At 35.3% G+C, this 21,384-nt stretch overlaps 2 protein-coding genes and 2 pseudogenes across 9 annotated transcripts; 1 reads left to right on the top strand and 3 right to left on the bottom strand.

The window, feature by feature from the left end:
- Positions 1–1,227: 1,227 nt before the first annotated feature.
- On the bottom strand, positions 1,228–2,940 carry LOC120210276 (formin-like protein 20). Its single transcript, XM_039209045.1, has one exon. The coding sequence runs from the start codon at positions 2,866–2,868 to the stop codon at positions 1,231–1,233; it is 1,638 nt and encodes a 545-aa protein (XP_039064976.1). The 5' UTR covers positions 2,869–2,940; the 3' UTR covers positions 1,228–1,230.
- Positions 2,941–4,784: 1,844 nt separating this feature from the next.
- Positions 4,785–10,250, bottom strand: LOC120210274 (60S ribosomal protein L18a-like protein). 8 transcript variants are annotated; one of them, XM_039209040.1, is made up of 6 exons: positions 10,092–10,250; positions 9,420–9,500; positions 8,677–8,857; positions 5,618–5,741; positions 5,409–5,526; positions 4,785–5,190 (listed from the first exon to the last, which is right to left on the bottom strand). In XM_039209040.1, the coding sequence occupies exons 3-6, from the start codon at positions 8,723–8,725 to the stop codon at positions 5,137–5,139; spliced, it is 345 nt and encodes a 114-aa protein (XP_039064971.1). In that variant the 5' UTR covers positions 8,726–8,857; positions 9,420–9,500; positions 10,092–10,250; the 3' UTR covers positions 4,785–5,136. The 8 variants fall into 8 exon arrangements, with proteins under 8 accessions (XP_039064971.1, XP_039064972.1, XP_039064968.1 ...); XM_039209041.1 differs by having other exon boundaries at positions 9,441–9,500; XM_039209037.1 differs by having other exon boundaries at positions 9,420–9,480.
- Positions 10,251–11,024: 774 nt separating this feature from the next.
- LOC120210270 lies at positions 11,025–14,371 on the bottom strand (annotated as a pseudogene).
- Positions 14,372–16,245: 1,874 nt separating this feature from the next.
- LOC120210273 lies at positions 16,246–17,121 on the top strand (annotated as a pseudogene).
- Positions 17,122–21,384: the final 4,263 nt, after the last annotated feature.

The raw sequence follows: 21,384 nt of genomic DNA, 5'->3' as shown, positions 1-21,384 counted from the left end.
AGGGAATCGGTTCCTAAGTGTAAAATTCAAATATTTCGACCGTTGTATAAGGGGGGAATCGGTACCCCCTTGGGGGGGATCGGTTCCCTCCGAGCATACTGGAATTCTCGGAGCAAAACTGTTTAGGGGGAATCGGTTCCTCCTATGGGGGGAATCGGTTCCCTCCGAGCATTCTGGAAATCTCGGGGCCAAAACCATTTAGGGGGGAATCGGTTCCTCCTATGGGGGGGAATCGGTTCCCTCTGAGCAATCTGTAATTTTTTGCTTTGAATTGGTTCGAAATACTTTGTAAGATTATTTTGAAATTGTTTTATGATTAAAACTTAATTTTACACTTAAGTAAGGATTAAAAATGATTTTTGAAATATTTGGAGTAATGTTTTGATATTCGAATAGTTATATCGAATATACTTAGAAAATCATTTGGAAAATCTTAAAATTCATTTAACTTAATTTGTTATATCGAAATATCAAAATGTTTCAACACACTTAATATATTAAATTAGGTTTAATAGTTTTCTAAAATAATAGATATGCAATTGAACCTCATGAATGTCTAACATACATCCGTCCCTGCCCGACATTGATAGACAACTAGATGGAGTTTGTTTCTGGTTGATTCGAAATTGATTCGATATTATAATAATAAAATCTAATATTGGTAAAAAAATAGTTGGAAAAAAAAACACGTTATATGATTGCTTTATATTTCACAAAAAGAAGAAAATCCCAATTTTTTAATAATATCTAACAATCATAAAACACCAATTTTTTTTTTTGGATAAGTAAGAATTTTATTATCCAAAATAGCAAAGTTTTGTTAGAATCAATCAACCAATCAAAACAAAAAAGAAACTATGTACAACTAAACAAATCAATGATTGGTAGAACTATAAGCCCCAAGCATTACATAGGTTAAGATTAGTACTATCAAGTCTATTGAAGTTTTCCCTCCTAAAACTACATCGAACAACATCAATGATTTCATTAAATAGATTTTCAACAGGTCTTGACCGATATCAGAATTCAGCTATAAAAAATTGAAGAAATACCTACATTGTAATCCAGCTTCTGAAAATAAAGGGAAAAATGCTATCTTGTAATCCAACTGTTAGGTCTCTGACTTTGAAAATGAAACAACAATTCAAATGAATCAAGTAATGATTGAAGCTTATAGAAAAAAATCAAATTTCGAGGGAGGGAAAATAGCAGCCTTCATAGTTTTGCTTCTTACACAGTGCTTGGGCCTGGATCAAGGCCGAGATTAGACCTTCCTTTGACGGAGTTTATCTTCTCCAGCTTCAAGCCAGCCCTGAACCTTGCAATGAAATTATCAGCTTTGGTATTAACATCTGGGCTTGGACAAAACAATGGCCCTGCTGCCGTCGATTCTCCGCCGTCGATGCCGCCGCTTTTATTTCCATCCGATGGACTCGCTTCACGGCTCAATGGGTCATCCAAATCAGGTGATCCGCTTCGAGAGCTGTTGATGCTTTTCAATCTAACGAAATCACCGTGCACTTCGAACTTCCACGCCGGCATGTTAAATGGTGGAGGCGGAGGCGGCGGAGGGACTGAATTGAACGGCGAATCATTGCCACTTTCGATGCTTTCCTCCACATTGTTGACGTTTCTTATCTTGACTGGTAATGGAGGTTTCTTGATCCTTACGGGTGGTTTATTGTGTTCTCTTTTCGATGCACGCGCCTCCAATGATGGTGGTGGCGGTGGAGGTGGAGGGATTATGTGATGATGCCTTCTGGATTTGTTTTTCTTGGAAGAAAAGATGTTGTAAAATGACGGTAGTGGTGGTGGGGGCGGCGGAGGAGGAGGTGACAGCGGTGGGTATAAAGGAAGCGTTTCGAGGTTAAAGAATTCATCAAGGTTTTCCACGCTTCTTTGCCTTTGGTGCTTCTTTTTTCTTCTTAACGAAGTTAATAATTCTTTAGTTACTCTGCCTCTCTTTTTCTCACTCTTCTTACTTCTCTTCTCCGGCTCAGCTATTGGCGGCGGTGGCAATGGAGGTGATGGAAGAGAATGCTTGGTTTTCATCTCATTGTACACGATTTCCTTACGTTCACTTCTCTCCCTAGGTGGAACATCTTCATAAGTCCTCTTAGGTTTCCTTCTAACAACCTTAGTAGGCTGCGACGGAGGCGACTCAGGTGCTGGCGGAGCCGAGTCTTCTGTTTCTGCTACTAAAGGTGGCGGAACTGTTGCTGGATGCGGCGGCGGTGTAGTACGAACAGTATCAACAGCTATATCCTTTGAATTACTAAAGTAAACTTGTTCTTCATCACGCTCTCGCCTCGACTTACTCCGGTAATTATACAACCCGGTATCATCATGAAATCTCCACCGATCATCACCGTTCATCACCCAAATGGATTCCTGACGCAGATCCGGATACGAACTGCTGCTCCTCATCCTCGGCAAAGAATTATACGCCGTCCGATCTGATGACGGCGATGGATCATAGTACCATTGACCCGAAGTCGCCGGATTCGATCTTCGGCCACGATCATCGTCATCGACAACATGTTTCGGCGTCGAAGAGAATTTGTAATCTCTGTAAGACCTCGGCGTCTCATTGGTATCACTGCCGCCGTTGTTTTTGCTCAGGAAAGCACAGATTACGGCGAAGAGCACGAGGACTAAGTTGAGGGAAGCCCACGATTTTTTAACGACTTGGGGCTTGAATATGTTGGAAGTGAAGGACAGAAACGAAGGGATGATGATGAAGACAAAAGCAACGGCTAACAACAAGATGACGAGGATACCGATGTTGAAGAAGAGGTATTGGCGACGGCGGCCGTTGTTGGTGGTTTGAAGCCAAAATGGGGTTACGTCTTCATCGAAATCCTCCATGTTTTGAGAGATTTAAGGAAAGTTTTTTGTTTTCTCGCTTGCTTGAGTGATTCTTGCCTTTTGGTTTTGGGTAATGCCTTTTGCTTATAAAATTAATGGATGCAGTAGTTGACAAGACATGCAATCATTTTATTATTTTGAATAGATTATTGTTACTATTTAATTTTGAATTGAAAATTTGCAAGTCTTGTTAATAATGTTGGTATTTTTAATCAATAAATACAACAAATATTATACCAAAACTATGACCTATAAAATTCAACTTTAACTTTTAAAAAATGTCTTATAATATATATTTTCAATGTGGATAGATAGAGGATGCGTTCACATGTAACTTGTCCCGTCTTTGTAAGAATGACAGCCTAAAGCAAAGAATAAAGTGCGTTCCTCACTTGCAATTAACCAGAAAAGTTTAGCCTTAATTCGCCACACTAATTGCTTTTTCATCTTTCTTTACTCCATTTTTTATTACTAGTTTTTTAGTATAGCTTTTCGAGGTTGGACTTTGCAAATTTTTTCAAGGTTGTAATAATTTTTAGTATAGCACTTGTATTTATATTTTATAGTGGATACATGCAAAGCAACCCACCGTGTTAAATCTAAAGTCTAAACACGTTAATTAAAGTAATTAAATTTCATAAAATTAAATAACACGGTTCAAGTTCACTACTCCAACAAAACAATATAATTTACAATTATAAAATAAAGTTTATCATAAATTTTAAATAATCAAGGGGGCATTGTAAAATTGGTCACGTTTTAATTCAGTTTAAAAAGATAAAATTGCAAAGTGGGGGTGTCTAATGTTACCAAAACTAAATGAATTAAAGATTAGAATTTTGGAGTGACGTGTTTGCATAGGTTTTAATTAAGGAAAACGACAAACAGCAATGAAATCAAGAAACCTTACACAATTTGTAGCAAAAACGCGTTATCCATTTTGTTGGAGAAATGGCGTAAGATTTTTTAATTTTTTTAATATAGTCTATTTTAGAAATTATTTTCTATCTGTGGTGAATTGAACAATACGGTGAATTAAACAGTATCAAACTAAAGACAATAGGTGTTCCACACGTCTTCAAGTTAAATATAAAAACTCCACTACTATATGACGTTTTCAGGTAAATGAAGAATACTTCATAACTGCATGACGTCCTCAGGTAAATTGAGAAGACTCCAAGAATATACGCCTTTAGACCAATAAAAAGACCTAGTTCGGGAAATAATATGATAAATATCTTATATGAGAAAATTATTTTTCCCACAACCTTATATGGGCGAGAAAACCCATTTTGTTAGGGTCCTTTCGAGAAATTAAATGAAAAATGTTGGTTGATATAAAATTTTAGAGGTTGTAGTTTAGTTAAGAGATGTAATAATCAAGAGATGGGGGTGTTCAATTGATGGTGGCATTATGGTCCGATGGATTGTTGTCCCAATTCATTCAAAATTACTATATCATCAGGTCCAAAATCTGAAATTAGAGGAGCACAAGAATTTAGCAATTAAATTCTGCTAATTGACATATTAATTGCTGTCAAACTCATGACAATGAAATTGAATTCAGCATCCGACAACCTACATCATATAAAATTAATTAATCCACTGATAACTGAATGAACAATAAAGCTGATATCTTCATCTGTAATTACCATTAAACTATACACTTCTATATATATAAATGCAATTACTTCCTAATAAAGTTGTTGACCAACCCTTTTTTGTTCCTGGTGAGTGGAGACCACCAGCTACCCTAGATTCTCAAATCACCATTACATTCAATAACATCAACACCATGGCCCTATCCCAGTATCATAATCACAGCATAACAATGACCCCCCTCCACACACATACGCAATAATTTAGCATTAGCCAGTTTTCCCGAAACTTTGAATGAGAAATGCAGCTACAATTCTTTTAAAAACCAGGACACGGTAATTCATATTCCGCAAGCATTTCAAAGATGTTAAGTCATATATCAGTAATTTCATATTTTCATAGTTATTGTAACTAGTTCACAAGACTCCCCTATCAAGGATATTATAACAGTTCCATTCTCGCAATATAGACTTCCAGTTTTGTACAAGCCTAGAGGGGACTACATCATTGACAACTCAACTTTCAAAGATTCTTGAGATTCCTAACATGTTCTAGCTTCTCTCCCACTCTTTTTTTGAGTCCCCATTACAGGTTTAATGTTCTTGTCTCACCTTTTGTTTGAGGAAGCACCATAAATAGCGGCAAATATACAGACTGCAGACGCGAGAACTAGAAGATAAGAACTGCTATTGTGATAATTATAGCAATTGTACATATCAGTGCCTGCAAAAAGTAATGATCGGAATTAGAAATCAAATATAAATGACATTTGAAGGGGATGCATATCCTTCATTACTGTAACACTGCAAGTTCAATGAGATGATTTTTGCAATTTCCTGAATTACTTTTTGATTTTATCATTTCAGAGTGTTCAGAAATTGACACGAATAAGGGTCCTGACAATAATTCAAGAAAACTCAAATTTCTAAGTTAGCACTTACAGCTATTGCAGAGGCAGCAAGTCCGGCCCTCTCCCTTGGATCTCTTTGATAGTAGTTTTTGAAGTAGAGAATGGTAGCATAGTACCACATTAATGGGAAAACAAAACCTAGCAGAAGACTGCCAAAAAAAAAGAGAGCAGATATGTCAGTTAAGGAGTCCACAAACCAATAGGAGAAGCTGGAAGATGACTGAAGGCGAAAGAACTCACGAAAACCATCCTATTCCACAGCCAAAGCAAGGAAGAGGTTTATCGTACATTCCCAGACATGGGTCTTCGTCATCTCTAATAAGTTCATATTCACCGTTTTTGTGTTCTGATTCTGCTGAGTGCCCTTAATTCACCACATGAAAGCAATCAGAATGGACATATTACACAAACTATACTCAAAAGGCTAAAGTGAACACATCTCATTAGCCTAACGGAGATGTCAATTAGAAACATAGCAGATATCATGGCTTGAGTTTCAAGTTAGAGTGAAATGCAGAGGTGAAACTATTTGGTCCTGAACATATATAATATATTCAAAATTTCAAGCCCTAATAACAGTTATTACTACAAACAGAAAAAGACAATTGATATTTTTGAACTTCTAGTAACAGATTTTTTTGATAGAAGTTGGAGGTCTCATTAAAAACTCCCTTCGTATTCTTCCACATACTTAGAAGTATGTTGAAGAACAAGGAAGGGAGAAAAGAGTGCCTCATATTTTATTAAATATAATATTAAGTACATGAGGTAACACCAAACCCACATGCGGGAATAAACACCAATACAACCCATATCACCTAGAAATCTTACATCGTCAACCAAAAAGCCCCTAAATCACCTCAAGATGTAAGATAACATAACAAAAAAACCAACAATTACAACCACAAACTTAAAAACGCCTCTGAATACAGCAGCCGAACAATCACAACCTAATTGGAGGATCAAGTTCTAAAGAAATATCGCAATCTTCAGGAACCCAAGAATTAGGTTTGAAGGAAGGATCAACTTCATGCACCAAGATTTTGAATAAATGATCCCCGACCTTCAACTCCAACAACTCATTAATTCTCACTTGAGCATTTGTGAGTATTTGGATTTTAGCCCGATCAAAAGACGAAGGGAACTCACAACTGTTATCGATTGCTATTAACTTGCCCCACTTAGTAGCTATGTTTTTGAAAGTATCCCAATTCCAAGCGTGAAAAGGAATACCTTCGCAAACTAGCCAAACGCGCCGGCTCTCCACCACAAGGCTCTCAGACCAAGTTTCCACTCTGGAAAACCATTCTGCAAGAGTTTCTAACTTTTCATCCTTCACGCATCTCAACGAATTAGAATCTTCAAAAACCATTAGAACTACGTTTCCAGCAGCTCTCATAAGCGTGAAACCCGCTAGTCCTTTGGCTTGTATTTGGTTAGCAAGATTACCAATCTTGATAAAGTTCTTGCACCACCCCACAAGACAGTTAGACAACACATGAAGTTTATCTGCGTCCACAACACCCTCAACTTCACAGTGTTTAATCGTCGGAAAAACTTCCAGCCCCGACTTACTATGAACAACTTTCGAGGACTTTCGCCAGTAAGACTGTCGGGGTTTATGTTTAGCCAAAGAGACTCTAATTTTGTTGCCGTAAATATGATAACCATTCATCTTAGAAATCGATGTCCTTGCTTCTTCAATTGTAGCAAAGCGAATAAACCCAAAACGAACCCCATTCGAGTTTCTTTTTTTGGGAATGAAGGCATCAATAACTTGACCATGTGAGCCAAATATGGATCCAAGTTTCTTCCAATGGATCTTCTCTGGAAGGTTTTCGATAAAAATCGTGTAACAATCCTTTCTGGACCCAGTACGAAAATCTGGTTGGCCTTCTTTCGATCGATTATAAAACCCATTTCTTCTTCTTCCCACCACTTCGGAAAATTTTGCATCGGAATACCCTTTCGAATAGATCTCCTTGGCACCACCATGATCAACATTAGCGACTGGAAGCGTTGGTGTTGCGTGAACAAAAGACAGCTTTCCGTTGCTATGTTTCGCTTCTTGTGAGCATTTCTTCAAAGGACTGGATGATAGTGGACTTTCACCCGACCTCGTCGAAAATGATCCCGAATTTTGTTGATTTTGGGTTGAAGGAGAGTGTCTGTAAGTGGTGCCGTCGGACTCAACTATCCAACCCGCCTCACGTGCCAAGGCTGCCAAAACATCGTTCTTAGCAGCATTCGGTGGAATAGAGAAGTTACCAAACTGTCTCAATCCGGCCAACAAGCGTCTGGTAAAAACTCTTCTTTGCGGTTTCCGTAACCTTGTCCTCTCCTTTTCATTCTCAATTTTACGATTGTCCTTACCGGAGTAAGATGAAGAGGCTGCACCAGCGGATCCAGATTTCTTGAGAAGACTGCCTCGTGGAACTGCATTTTCCTTCATTTTTAAATCAATAACCCGCTTATTCAACTCTGCCACTAATGCTTTAAGAGCCTTCACTTTCGCTTCTAATTCCTTGGCAGACTCCAGGGGAAATCACCAGCTGCAACACGGCAGTCTGGTTCAAGCGGGAGATGAGAACTCCTAGTCGATGAAGGAGGAACAATAGGAGGCCTCACGGAGGAAGCAGCCACCGCACCAGCTGAGTCAAACCCTCGAAGTTGGCTGGGTTGAGACGTGGGTTGGGGTTCCATGGTGAATACTCAGCTGTACACCACTGCTCGACACAAGAGAAGACGGGATTAGGTCACGTTTAGGCACTGCGCTGGGTTGAGTGGCGGAGGCGAACTCGGACGGCTGGAGGCTTCGAAAATCTGCAGAGGACGAGTGTAGATCTGCGACTAAAGACAGCGTATTTCGCAAATGCAAGTCCAGATCTGTATTCACCGTGAGCAGACGACCATCCTAGGAAAAAGCGGCGTCAAACGGTGGTCAGAGTGTGGCGGCGGACGGCTGACGGCGGCGGCAGACGGCGGGCGGCGGCAGCGGCCAGCGGGCAACAGACGAATGAGACAACACTTTTAAATTTAAAAACACCTGGGCCCTAGTAACAGATTAGATATGCTTCTGATTTAATCACCTAAAGAAGAGCCAAAGTACTTAAAGGATATGGTTCTATTTAGCAAATATTATATAGCTGATTTGTATACACACATAACAGAAGATATAGGAGATAAAATTCCATAAAGCTTGTCGAATGGTACAATTTCACAGCTCATAAGCAATTTTTGGGCAAAGCACTGAACTGTTATATGGATAAAAAAAGCTGTTGAAGGCATAAGATCAGTACTCTGATCCATGTATACAGAAAATCCAAGGCTAACAGTCGGTGGCCTCATCCATTAACTCTGCCTTTGAAGAATACTGATTTTGACCTATGAAGCTGCTAATACCTGGTTCTAATTCCCCAAAAGAAGAATGCTATAAAACCAAATTTCACGAAAAATTTAACCAATCCATCACCCTTTTACCTGAAAGAAATTGCAGCAACATATAAAAAGCACCAAATAAGAACAAACTTAATTATGTATAAAGAATGTTCAATAAAACTATGCTCTCCTTGATTTAATCACCTAAGTCACCTCTAATCAATTTAGAATTAGCTATAATTGGACGGCTCCCTACCACACCCCTATATAACTTGTATCTAGTAACATAAAATATTGGGATGATAGTAACAGGGAATCACTAAACCTTGTAAAATGAAGACTCACGGCCAAAAATATTTAAACTCATATCTACATCCGAAGTATACTAGAATAATTGAAACTCTCAAGTAAAGTATTATTTCGAACAACATCTCTGACTAAATACGAAATCCTTTAAATAATAAAAGCCCTAAGCAAAACTAAACGCATAGAATCCTACTTGAACTCGTATCGATTAGTTGATTAATTTGTAAATGAACATGCCTAACACAAAATACGGAAAAGGCATAGCTCGGTGAATGATACAATATTGCAGCTAATAAGGAATTCTTTTGGCAAAACACTGAACAGTTATATGCAGAGGGAAGGGGGAGAAGAGGAATACGTCTAGTATCTTGACCCATACATGTATTTCAGCTCCTGTCTCTGCCTTTGAAGGGCCCGCTCTGTCATGAACAAGAGAAGTCTGAACAATATTAGCAGCTACAATAGCCATTGGAAAAGATTCATTTCATAAAGATGCTAACATCCCGGTACTGATTATTGAATGTTAACTATAAAACTGCTGATACATGGTTCTAATCCACTAAAAGAAGAATATCACAGAACCAAATTTCAAGAAAAACTCAACCAACCCATTACCCTTTTACTTGAAAGAAATTGTAGCTACACAAAGAAGCACCAATCAATAATTAATTTAATTATCCATATGGAACATTCAATCAACTGGACTCTCTTTAAAAAAACAAAGAAATGAAAGAGGAAGTTAATTTGGCAAAAATCAAATTTATTTAATCAACATTGGCCATAGAAAAGAATAGTGGAATCCCTCAAAATAACGCCCCATAACCAATAATCCCACTCAAACATCGATTTCTAGAAAGGCTTAAATCCCAAAACCCTAAAAAAAAACCCGCCAAGATACAAGGCAAAACAATCACTCTACAAGATCAAAATTAGTAATTTGGCAATAAAAACCTATAAAAATCAGAGCAAATCCATTATAAAACAGTAAACTGTTGCAAGAAAAAAAAGATGAAGAGTGAAACTTGCTTACCTGCCTACCAAAGCGAGAGAGCGAGGAGAAGAAACGCAATTTTACAGAAGATAAAAAGCAAAGCAAATCAAAGTTTGGTTGAGAAGTAATTTTCTTTGCTTTGATCAGTGGGTTTTTATTGATGTCAGCGTTACCTTATTGATCTTCCCCATTAATTAATCAAATGATAAACAGATGCTAGGTGATATATATATATATATATATATATATATATATATATATATATATATATAATAATAATATTATTAATAATTCGGTCAATTAATAAATCTTAAATTTATTTTGCTTAGATTATTTTTCTTCAAGGACAACACCATTTATTATAGGTAATTTTGTATTGTCGAGTTAAGTTTACAAGTTCCATTGTATTCTTTTCCTTTTCATCCTATTTGTCAACTGAGAACACTAGCTTTAATATTTGTTGACAACAATATTTATTCTTTATTTATTATTTACTTTGTTATATAACATATTTTTTAAAATTATTTTTAATAATTAGATCTTTATGACATATTTTACTTTGTCTTTATAACACATTTTTAGTCGTTTTCTCGTTTAATTTTTTCCTGGTTAGATAACGTCTCCAGGACTGATGACTAAAGTAGTTGACTGTAAAATATTAAAATTTATATAATATTACAAAACTCGATATAATACATGTATAAAAAATTAAACGTAAAGTTACTAGTTATTATCAATACCAGCAACTCAATCAAGCAAGTACTTCCCTGCAATACCATTTATTGGTCAACACGGACATGTATCATATCCAACACGATTATAACAAAATCTTCGGAAGATCATATAGCCAAACTCCATATTCCAACATGCATTAAATCAAGTGTCGAACACGAGTTCTCCAACATACATTATTCTCGAACATACATCAAACACGAGTTCTCAAAAGGAAAATCGGAGCAACATGGGCACATAACACAAAGCTCAAACATAGGTGCTCAGATAGTTCAACTACGCAAACAATAGATGGAGGGTTTTGGTTTCAAATCTTCCCCCGTCTATGATGCCAATAGCTTGAATTTATATATTATAAAAGAAAAAAGCTTATACCAAAAACACACACTATACGGTATTCAAATACCCTTCGTTTTAGCTTAAAGTACATACTAATTTCTATTCTTGTACACACATTTAAAGCCCATAAGAAAAAGCAATGGACCGATAGCTACGTATTTTTTTTCATTAGATATACTCCCTCTAATATGGTTGGATAATATCGACTTATCGATTTATAGATCATGGGGTTTGATCTTGAACTTCCTTTGAGCTTTCAGGTCTATAACGATTATGGAGATGTTGTCGGTGCTACCTTTTTGCATGGCGAGCATAGAGAGGTATTCGGCCGCAGCTTGCGCCGCAGGGTCGATTCCCTTGCCTCTTTCCACGAGTGATGGAACACCGTTCTTCTTGTGCCAGAGAAGGATTCTCCTTCGAGCCACCTCGCAAGCCTCCTCGTTTGATATGACGTCCCATAACCCATCACTGGCCAGAATCAGACATTCGTCTTCTCTAGCTCGAGGAATGAACATGACTTCTGGGTCCGGAATAATCCATGGTTTCAAATATCTGTCGCCTGTGAGGTGTCGTAAACAAAAAGAGTAAGCACAACTCTAGACTTGACTTCCGTCACTTATTTATCGAGGATGTCAAAATATGCTAGTCATTTATGGCACTTGTGACAGCACTAAATCTTAGTTCCGGATTCTATTTATAGACATCCGGGCTTTTTTTGTTTCGAGCAGAAATAAACATACCAAGAGACCTTGACATTGCGAGAACGCCGAATACACGATGTCCATTCCACTGTATAACTTTGCCTCCAGATGCTTCGATCCTTGCATACTCATCTTCTCTGTTAGGCTGCAAAACAAAAAAAGGAAAAATGTTGGTTTCTGCACTTCGTTTTCAAAAGTAGGAAACCAGAGACTTTTAAATGTCGTACCTTGTGATCGATTGACAATGCCATGGCTTCTTTGCCACGGCACAAGACTGCTCTTGAATCGCCACAGTTTGCAACAACAATATGCGACGAACAAACCAAGGCCACCACAGCTGTAGACCCGACGGTTTCAGGGGCAATAGGTTCAAATCTAGCATCGGAAGATTCATCATTGCCTCCTGTCATGCCTCTGCTAACCTTTCCTCCGATCTCATCATCAACCTTTAAAAAGCAACTGGCAAATGTCTTCTCCCATTGCATTTTTCGGCTCTCCATACTAGTGCCATCACATAAATTCCCTTTAATGCTCCCGATTTCTTCTGCCAAAGCCACATGGAATCGATCACGACAATAGTTTGCCACCTGCACGAGGTCTCGATAAGCCATACTAAAATGTTACTTTGGAGTCTTATTGTCGTAAAAAGCATACATGCAGCAAATACCATTTGATTCAGTGATCTCGCAATTTCTTAAAGCAAAGTTAAAATGTAAAACAGAGTTTTAGAAGGAAAAAACGTTTTACCTGGGAGCCACCATGGCCATCATAAACACCGAAAAAATGTCCGGTAAGGTCAGTCAGGCTTTGATTGATTCCATCAATAACACGATCACCAATAAGCATCTTGATTGGAATCTTCATAAAACGAGGTACAGCAGCAACAGCGTCTTCCATTTCTGGTCTTTTTCCGACAATAGACACAGAACCCCAAAGAGGTATACAATCCAACTCGAAAACACTCCGGCCACCTCTATTTAGATTCTTTTCTCTAGGCAGCTGAATGATCACTTCAGAGGCCTTTAAATTGAACCCATCCGAAGTCTTTGCATCTGGACTCACAGCAGTGAGAAGAACTTCAGCCGTAGGCACTTGCTCAATGCTCGTTCTCCCAAAAAATAGCCTTGGCAAGGATACGACCACTTTTGATTTCCCCATTTTGCAAACTTATATCCGAATCTGCATTTAAAACCAGCAATCCCTCGTTGATAATTCCATTAGTATCCACCGACAAAATTTCATCTTCCTCACTTTCCTGAGTCATGGGTTCATTAGAAGGGATAAATATATTTCCATTCTCAGGTAAGATCTTCAACAAATCAACACATTCCCCACCACCCACTTCCGAAAATGACACACTGTTAACTTCATTCTTATCATTTTTACCAGAAATAGATCCCTGAGACAAGACCTTTGCAGGATCAGACAACAAGTTTGCTGCATCGGACACAAGCTTGATCTGCGTAATTTCCATGTGTGTTGCAATCCCAGAGTTGTCACACACAGATTTACCTAAACTAAGCGTTACTGCAACAGCCGGAGACATCTCTTCCATCAATTCACCCCACTATGCTACAATCGATCACCACTCAAATCTCTAAAAATTCGACACAATTCAACAGCATTCATCTTAATTATCACCTTGCAGCACCAAATTCTATCAACTTCCCCATGACAGTGAATCTCAATGAACAACGAAGCTTTTCATAACGAAAATAGTACAACACCGAGATCCAAACTTTCAGGAGGTGCACAAGCTAAATGCATGCAAATCGAAGATGTGATTTTAACCAGATCTGGCAAAGGAGCACAACAGATCAACCTTTATAATTAATGAAATTCAACCTTAGCTACAAATAAACTAAGTTTCTCATAAAGTCCACATCGCATCGAATTCCTAAACTTTCGAGAAAGAACCAATCAAAAGAATTAAATCATATCCAACACCACCTACCCTTTAAACACACAAGAACACAAATGGGAACACCAAATTCAAGGGCTTTAACTACAACCAACCCAAAGAAGAAAAAAGGCAAAATTTTTCATGAGAAAGAACCTAGGATAAAGCACAAAACAAACCCAGATTGTCACGGGGGAACCCTAAAAAGGTAAACTTTTTGCAACATACAAGTTGGGTTTCCTGGATCTAAGGCAATCCATTTCATCCTTTTTTTTCTTAAACAAAGGGTCTCTTTCACTTTCCCTTCTTCCAACTAACAAACCAACCCCTGATGGTTAAACCGACAACAAAAACAAAGCTACTAGACTTGTATATTTATCTCTCTATAAAAAAACTAAAAAAAAGTTGATATTGAGTCCTTAAAAACAATGGGAACACATCAAAACATCAAAATTATTACAATAAATGGTAAAAAAAATGATGCTTACCGGCATGAAATGAAGAAACTTTGGGGCCTCAAACCAAAAGAAAGTGGTAAAAGAAGCCACCTTGTTTTCCCCCATGGTTTTTTTTCTTTTCTTTCTGGGTTGGGGAAGCTTAAGAGATGGAGAGAGAAAGGGAAAATGGGTTTTTTTTTGTTTGGGGGGGATTTACTATGCAGTCCTTTAGGGGACACGTATACATGTAATTATCTTACATATTTTGAATGCTTTTAAGACGGAACAGTGCTTACATGAAGACAACTAACTACTCAAATAGGAATTTTTTTCTTCTTCCGTAAAACAAACTTTGAGGGGGGACACGTGTCATCCCCTCTGAAAAGTCATAAACCCACCCACACCAATAATGCTCAACTTCGTTTTGCATCCATTCCCAACCCATCCGCTTCTTCTTCTTTTTTCTTGCAAAAAATATTTTTTTGATACCTCAATATCATTTTAAATCTAATTATCAGAATTGAAAATTATTATAATTAAAACTGTACAAATATTATTTATATGTAATAAATGATTTTTAACCTATTTTTATTAGTTTTTTTTAAAGAAAAACTATTTTTTCTTATTTTTTTAAAAAATATTTTTCAAACCCTAGAACCTTTTCCCAATCTCAAGTAATAAAGTTTCTCTCTCTCCGGATAACCATCACTCAAAAAATCATTTTCATAAAGAAATTTGTGATCCATCTCCATAAGAATCAAGATATTTAATTCCTTCTTTTTAAAATTGATAAAAAAAAATTGAGAGATTTTTTGGTACGTCTTAAAGCTTATAGATGAATTTAAGTCCGATTTTAGATGAACCCAATAAAAAAATATTAATGGATTAAACAATGCTTTGAGAGATTATTGGGTTACATTATTCAATATGGTTATGGATCTAATTAAGTTTATGGACAAGAACAATGAGATTTGGAATATTGGTGACATGAATTTATAAGAATCATACCATTGAAGTCATTCATGAGAATTTTGAAATATTATAAACTAGTTTTAACTTAATGATTGAGGGGTTAATTAGGATTGAACTATATAAATTGCAATTAGAATATTGGATTTTGATGTTACATGCCTTAATAACTCAAAATTGATTGAATTAATTAAGTTTGTGAATAATCATTTACATACTATAGATAACTAATGTGTTATTTAAGAGAAAGATAGATCTGTTGAGTCTTTAACTGATGATAGTCTATCTATTTTAGTAAATATTATAGATAATCAAATGCTACATTGGAGCAGGATCCTACAATGGAATTGGTGATAATTGTAAAGTTATACTCATATGAAAACATATTCATATTATAGTCAAAGATTTTAGAGATTTCATAAAATGTTAAAGTGTTTGAATCCATTCGAATATTTATTGTAAGTTTTTAGATGTTCTTATTTTATCAAGTCATTTTATTAGTGTATTAAAGTACAATTTTATCCCTCTTATTAGGAGGGAGCAAAACTCGACTGGATTCGAAAAATCAATTTTTCAACTCGACTCGACTTGAAAAAACTCAACTCAAATTGACTTCGAATTGTAATTTCATAAACTTGACTCAACTATAAAAATTTTGAAATTCAAATCGAGTTGTACAATACAACACTAATAACTCGAAGTTTTTAGTAATTAGTAGATTGATTTTTAAGTTTGAGTCAAATCCACAGACTTTGTATGGTATATGTAAATCACATGTGAAAAAAATACAAAATATATATATATATGCATTGTATATGATTATAAACTTGAAATTTTTTACTTGACTCGATCGAACGCTCATCCCAACCTCTTATAGTCCTATAAGAATAAATCGTTTTATCATTGTATCATTTTAATCACGATTGAAATTTTAAAATTCGATAAATACAAGATTAAAATTTAATAAATTAGAGTATAATGATTAAATCTATAATTGATGGATAATAGAGGGAATAATAGTAAATTTGACCTTTTGAAAGTTTATTAGGGAAAGGAAGTGTTGCTGAACCGGCTTCCCGATCCAACCGACAAATATAAAGAATCAAACCACATGACCTACGTAGAATAATCCTTCATTCTGTTTGCAACATCCAAAGTTCCCTCTCCGTTCAATCGCATAAAACCAAACCCGAACTTAAATCGAACACCCATGGCTCATCATGGCGGCTCCGATCCTGAATCGGAACCAAACACTCTCCTCTACAATACATACCAAGACCTGAACCTATAGGTTCCCATAAACAACCTTTACAAGCTCCCAACCTCCCCGGAGTTCCTCTCGCCGAGGAATCCCTCCACCAGCGCCGTTCCTGGGGCGAAAATTTGACCTTTTTGTACCGGCTCCGCTTATTTAGGCGGCTCTGTATCCGGCGCAGCTGTCGGGCTCTTCTCGGCTCTCATGATTTTCGAGCAAGGCGATACTTTGAAACTCAAGATCAATCGGATCTTAAATAGTTCGGGTCACACGGGTCGATCATGGGAGAATAGAATTCGTGTTGTGGGTTTGATTTATGCAGGGATGGAAAGTGGGGACGTGGCGGTGACTTACCCTGATGATGTCTGGAGTAGCGTGGCGGCGGTCTTGCGACAGGAGCTGTTTGTCGGGCTGCCAGAGCGGTGAGGTCTGCTGCGGTTGCCGGCGCGCTTGGCGGGTTGGCGGCTGGAGCCGTGGTTGCCGGGAATTAAGTCTCGAAGAGATATGTCCCAGTTTAAAACACGAAGAAAAAAAAGCTGAAATCTTATGTGAGTTCATATTTCGTTAAGTCGAAAGGTTTGATAGTGCTGGGATAAATCTTGGAAAAATTGATATTAGGTTTTGAAGGAATTAAAATTCATGTAATATTGATGTGATGAATAATGGTGTGTGCCTGACGTTTAATGATTTTCTCAAGTTTCTTTGTTCGAGGTTAATAGATCTGTATTCAACCAAACGTGTGTTTTCTCTTTGTTCATTCTCTACTTAATTGTGAGAAATGGTAATTAGGAATTTCTCATCGTTAGTTGATTCTGACATTCTGTTCTTTGTTACTGGATTCTTCAGTTTTTCAATTACTTTTGTTTGATAACACACATATTCGGACTTCGAAATGATCTCCGAGCATATGAAAATACTTTTAAAATGACTGAGACATGTACTTGTATGCAACATTCATCCCTTATCTGGGTAATTTATGTATTGTTGGTGATATGGTTGTTGTGGTAGGGGAAAAGATTTCATGTTATTAACTTTTGTCAGATGTTTTTGTATACACGGAAACCCTTTTTAGGCATAATTGTAGGTGAAACTTTGTAGAAATTAAGTTGCTGTCTTATTTTCCGAAAGAAAGAAATGAAATGTGAGTGGATCTAGCTGAAGAATACTAAGTTAAAATTTGATATTCGACTATGAGCTGAACATAGTTTGAGTTCCTTATTGCATTTCATGTGTTGTAACTTCATAGCCGGACATGATGTCGTGTATGGGTTAGAATTGTCATATTTTCTGGCATGTTTCTCAGTAGGTAATGGTCAAAAGTGATGATCCCATCCCTTGCATGGTGTCCCAATTTTGTCAAAGCATATGTGCGATTGTGCGTAGGCATTACGACTTAACTTCTGATAACAAAAGTGTCTCAAACCTCTTCAGGCAATGTGCATTTGATCAGGCATACACTTTGCTCGCCTAGGCACAATGCATAACAAAGCTGACCTGATTGAAGTTCTTTTTAAATTTATTTGAGTTTAACTTTTTTCATTATATGTACTTTTCACTAGTAAGAAAAGGGATAACATCAAACTCTCTACTTCTAAACTTGGTTTTAAAAAGCGTAAAGCGCCCTAAAGCGCCTAGGGTCCTAGACGCCGAAGCGCTAAGCGAAAGCGCTCGTTTTATGCACACGAAGCGCCAAAAAGGCCGAAATTCACAAAAATACAGAATATTTATAAATTATCTTATAAATACTTAAATATCAAAGTGTCAATGCATATATTCAAAACTTATAAGTACTTAAACACCAAAATATAATTCTCAATTTATTTATAAGTTATAAACACTTAAATACTTATATACCATTAACCATACGACTATACGAGCATATTAATCTCAAAAGATGGTCTACACCAAGTTAATTTAGTAGTTATGTTTATTTATGCATTTATTATGCATTTCCAGAACTGTTTGATTATTTGCAGCAAATGCAACCAATCCATGTAAAAGCCAAGGGAGGATGATATATTTGTGTCTCTAAGCAAGAGTCAATATTAGTTTTGGTTTCTTGACTTGTGGTGAGTGTCCGATATGAGTATATTTCCCGTCTTTGAACTAGAGTTGATATAAGTTTTGGTATTTGAACTCATGGTGAAGGTCTGACATGTGTTTCGTTTTTTTTTCTACAACTTGATGGAAACTTTTATGGGAAAGATTGATGTCGATTACTTGTAAGGTTGAATCATGGCAACCCTTGGTCAGTGTTATAGACCTTATGTTGCCATTTAAACTGACAAAGCATTGTGTTATATCTGGATATCAAGAATAAAAAATGGAGATCAATTTGGCAAAGTTTCAAAGTTTAAGAAGTAATAGGAATAAAAGAAATGTTATGGGTTTAAGTTGGAATAAATTGGCTAAGTTAGGGACAGAATGTTACTTGTCCCCATTATGCCTAGTGTGGATCAAAGTAGAAGAAAGCCCGATATGTGTAAGTTGGGGCTTTTTTGATCAAGTGGGTTTTGATGGAAATCAGAAAGGCTTAATATAAAAATAGTATTCAAATTATACTTGCTTAATATAAAATAGTGTTCAAATTATTTTTTAGCAGATAATTTTTTCCTGATAATATAAGTGATTAACGTTATAAACATTCTCATTTTAGATGCATGGGCTATATACGGAATTTTGTGTCATGTGCTGGTAATTTTGAAAATTTTATTTTAGAAAAATTAAAAATTTTCATTTAAAACTTCAATTACGCATGATTGGAAGAACAACTAACGATCAAAACCCCTTATTCCAATCTCTAATTGCAATGAAAATTGATGATACAGGTAAAAATTGCATTTATACCACCGTTGGGTACTCGTCAGTTTAGGAAACAAGGGTGTTTTAGTCATGGGTAATTGGTCGATCACACATCATTGAATGGTCGGTCGATTAACGGTAGTGGCAGCAATCGACGGTGACAAAGGCATTGAAATTAGAGTTTTAAATGATTTGAGGTTTTTATTGTTTATAAAATTTTGGAATTTTTTCTTTTAAAAATTATAATTTTAAGTTTTATTAATTTAAATAAAATTTAAAAATTTTATAAAGGTGACACATGTTCTTTGACAACATAATTTAACAGCCGTAACATTTGTAACGTTAGGCTCTGGTTTAACCAAAAAGTGTTTTAACACCTATTTGAAAAAAAGCGATATAGTTTTGCCACTTACTTTTATATCAATCCAATTTAAAAAAAAATCCTCACAAAAAAGAATAAAAGAAAATAGAATATAAGAATCGAAGAAAAAGCATAAATGATATGAAGGTGGGTGGGTGAGACCAAAATCAAATTTGGATGAAAGCAGTATTTTTATAGTAATAATAAAACAATAATGGATATATGAAGGCTTCCTTCGTTTACAAGAATTCTCCTTTCTTGTGCAATCCCAATTCCCCAAAACTCCGTCCATTATTATTACACAATTAAAAGAAATTTGTATTTAGATCACAAATAAATAATTATTCACTCATAACGAGTGATGTGGTAAATAATTTTTATATAGATATATTAATTTTATGTTTGATTATTAAGTACTGAATTTTAATTATTTTATTTAAATACTATATAAAATTATAATCAATTGTGACAAAAATGTATAAATGAAAAAAAAAGTCTCTCAACATTTGTTTATCATTTCAATTGTGCCCTTAATATTTTTATTAGCTAGGTAGAACAATGAATAATTTACACATCGATTTAGAGTGATTCAACTATTTAATCGAGTTTACGTTCAATATCTTAATTATTCGTACTAAGAATTTTCTCATATACTATATTTATTTACTTCTGAGGATAAAATGTAACCTTAAATAATCTCTTAAGGTTATATATCAAAACCTTAAAGATCACTATCAAAGAGAAAGTATAAATAAAATAATATGAAAATAATCCTCACAATAATGAACATTTGTAAAGATAAACTCGATCAATTTGAACACTTAGCAAACAAACAATGATAGTTCACAAATTTTCTTACAACAATAATAAAACAATTAAGTACTCAAGAACTCTTATATGTCGATATATATTCTCAATAATGTTTCTCTTTGATTGTTAAGATATTTTAAGTTTGTTTTCATATTCTCTCTGTGATTATTAATCGTTTGGAGACGTTAGAGATGTAAAATAGTCACTACTTAGAAAGAAATACAATATCTATGGTATGAAAAATCGATTCATTTTTAAAATTTTGATTATTACCGGTCAATTGATTGGTCATTCAAGAGAAGAGATATCCTTTTAGTGTTCCCAGGAAAGGAATCAATCATTTTTATAGGGAGAAATCATTTAGCTACTATAATTGAATAAATCGATTCTTTTGAAAACGAATCGATCTTTTTATCTTGAATCATAAAAAAAATAACTTTTAAGAGAAAAAGATGACCTCGATTGATTTTAAACAAGTCCGATTAAATTGAAAAATATTTTAAAACAAATTTTCTAAATTATTAAAATATAAATACTCTAATTACCTATTTCATTGTGTGTAAAGGGTGCAAAAACCATTTTGCAAGTTTTTAAAAATGATTTTCCAAGTTTTTGTACTTAAAAAATATAATTTAAATACTTATTTTTAAATTATTTTAAAATATAAATATTATTAAAATAAAATATATTTTTTAAATTAAAAAAAATTTGAGACCATTGGAACAAATACAATTTATTATAGAAATTAAGCTAATCCAATTGGATTACAAACAATTAACACCTAAAGTATACCATATTTTTATATAGGTACCTACAATATTTTTCAATCAATATGACACGTCGATTTTTAGATATTAAGATGGAAAAGATGATATATTTTATGTGTATTTTAACAAAAAATACTCTAGATACATATTTAAAAATTATATTTTAAATACCAATTTTTTTAAAAAAATTAAATATTTAGATAAAATTGATATATTTTAAGTATTTATTTTTGAAATAAATTAAAATATACTAATTTAA

This window comes from Hibiscus syriacus, unplaced genomic scaffold, assembly GCF_006381635.1.
Source record: "Hibiscus syriacus cultivar Baekdansim isolate YM2019G1 unplaced genomic scaffold, ASM638163v2 tig00109921_pilon, whole genome shotgun sequence".
NCBI classification, from domain to species: domain Eukaryota; kingdom Viridiplantae; phylum Streptophyta; class Magnoliopsida; order Malvales; family Malvaceae; genus Hibiscus; species Hibiscus syriacus.
Note: the sequence above shows the minus strand (reverse complement) of the source record. Positions and strands in the feature narration are given on the sequence as shown.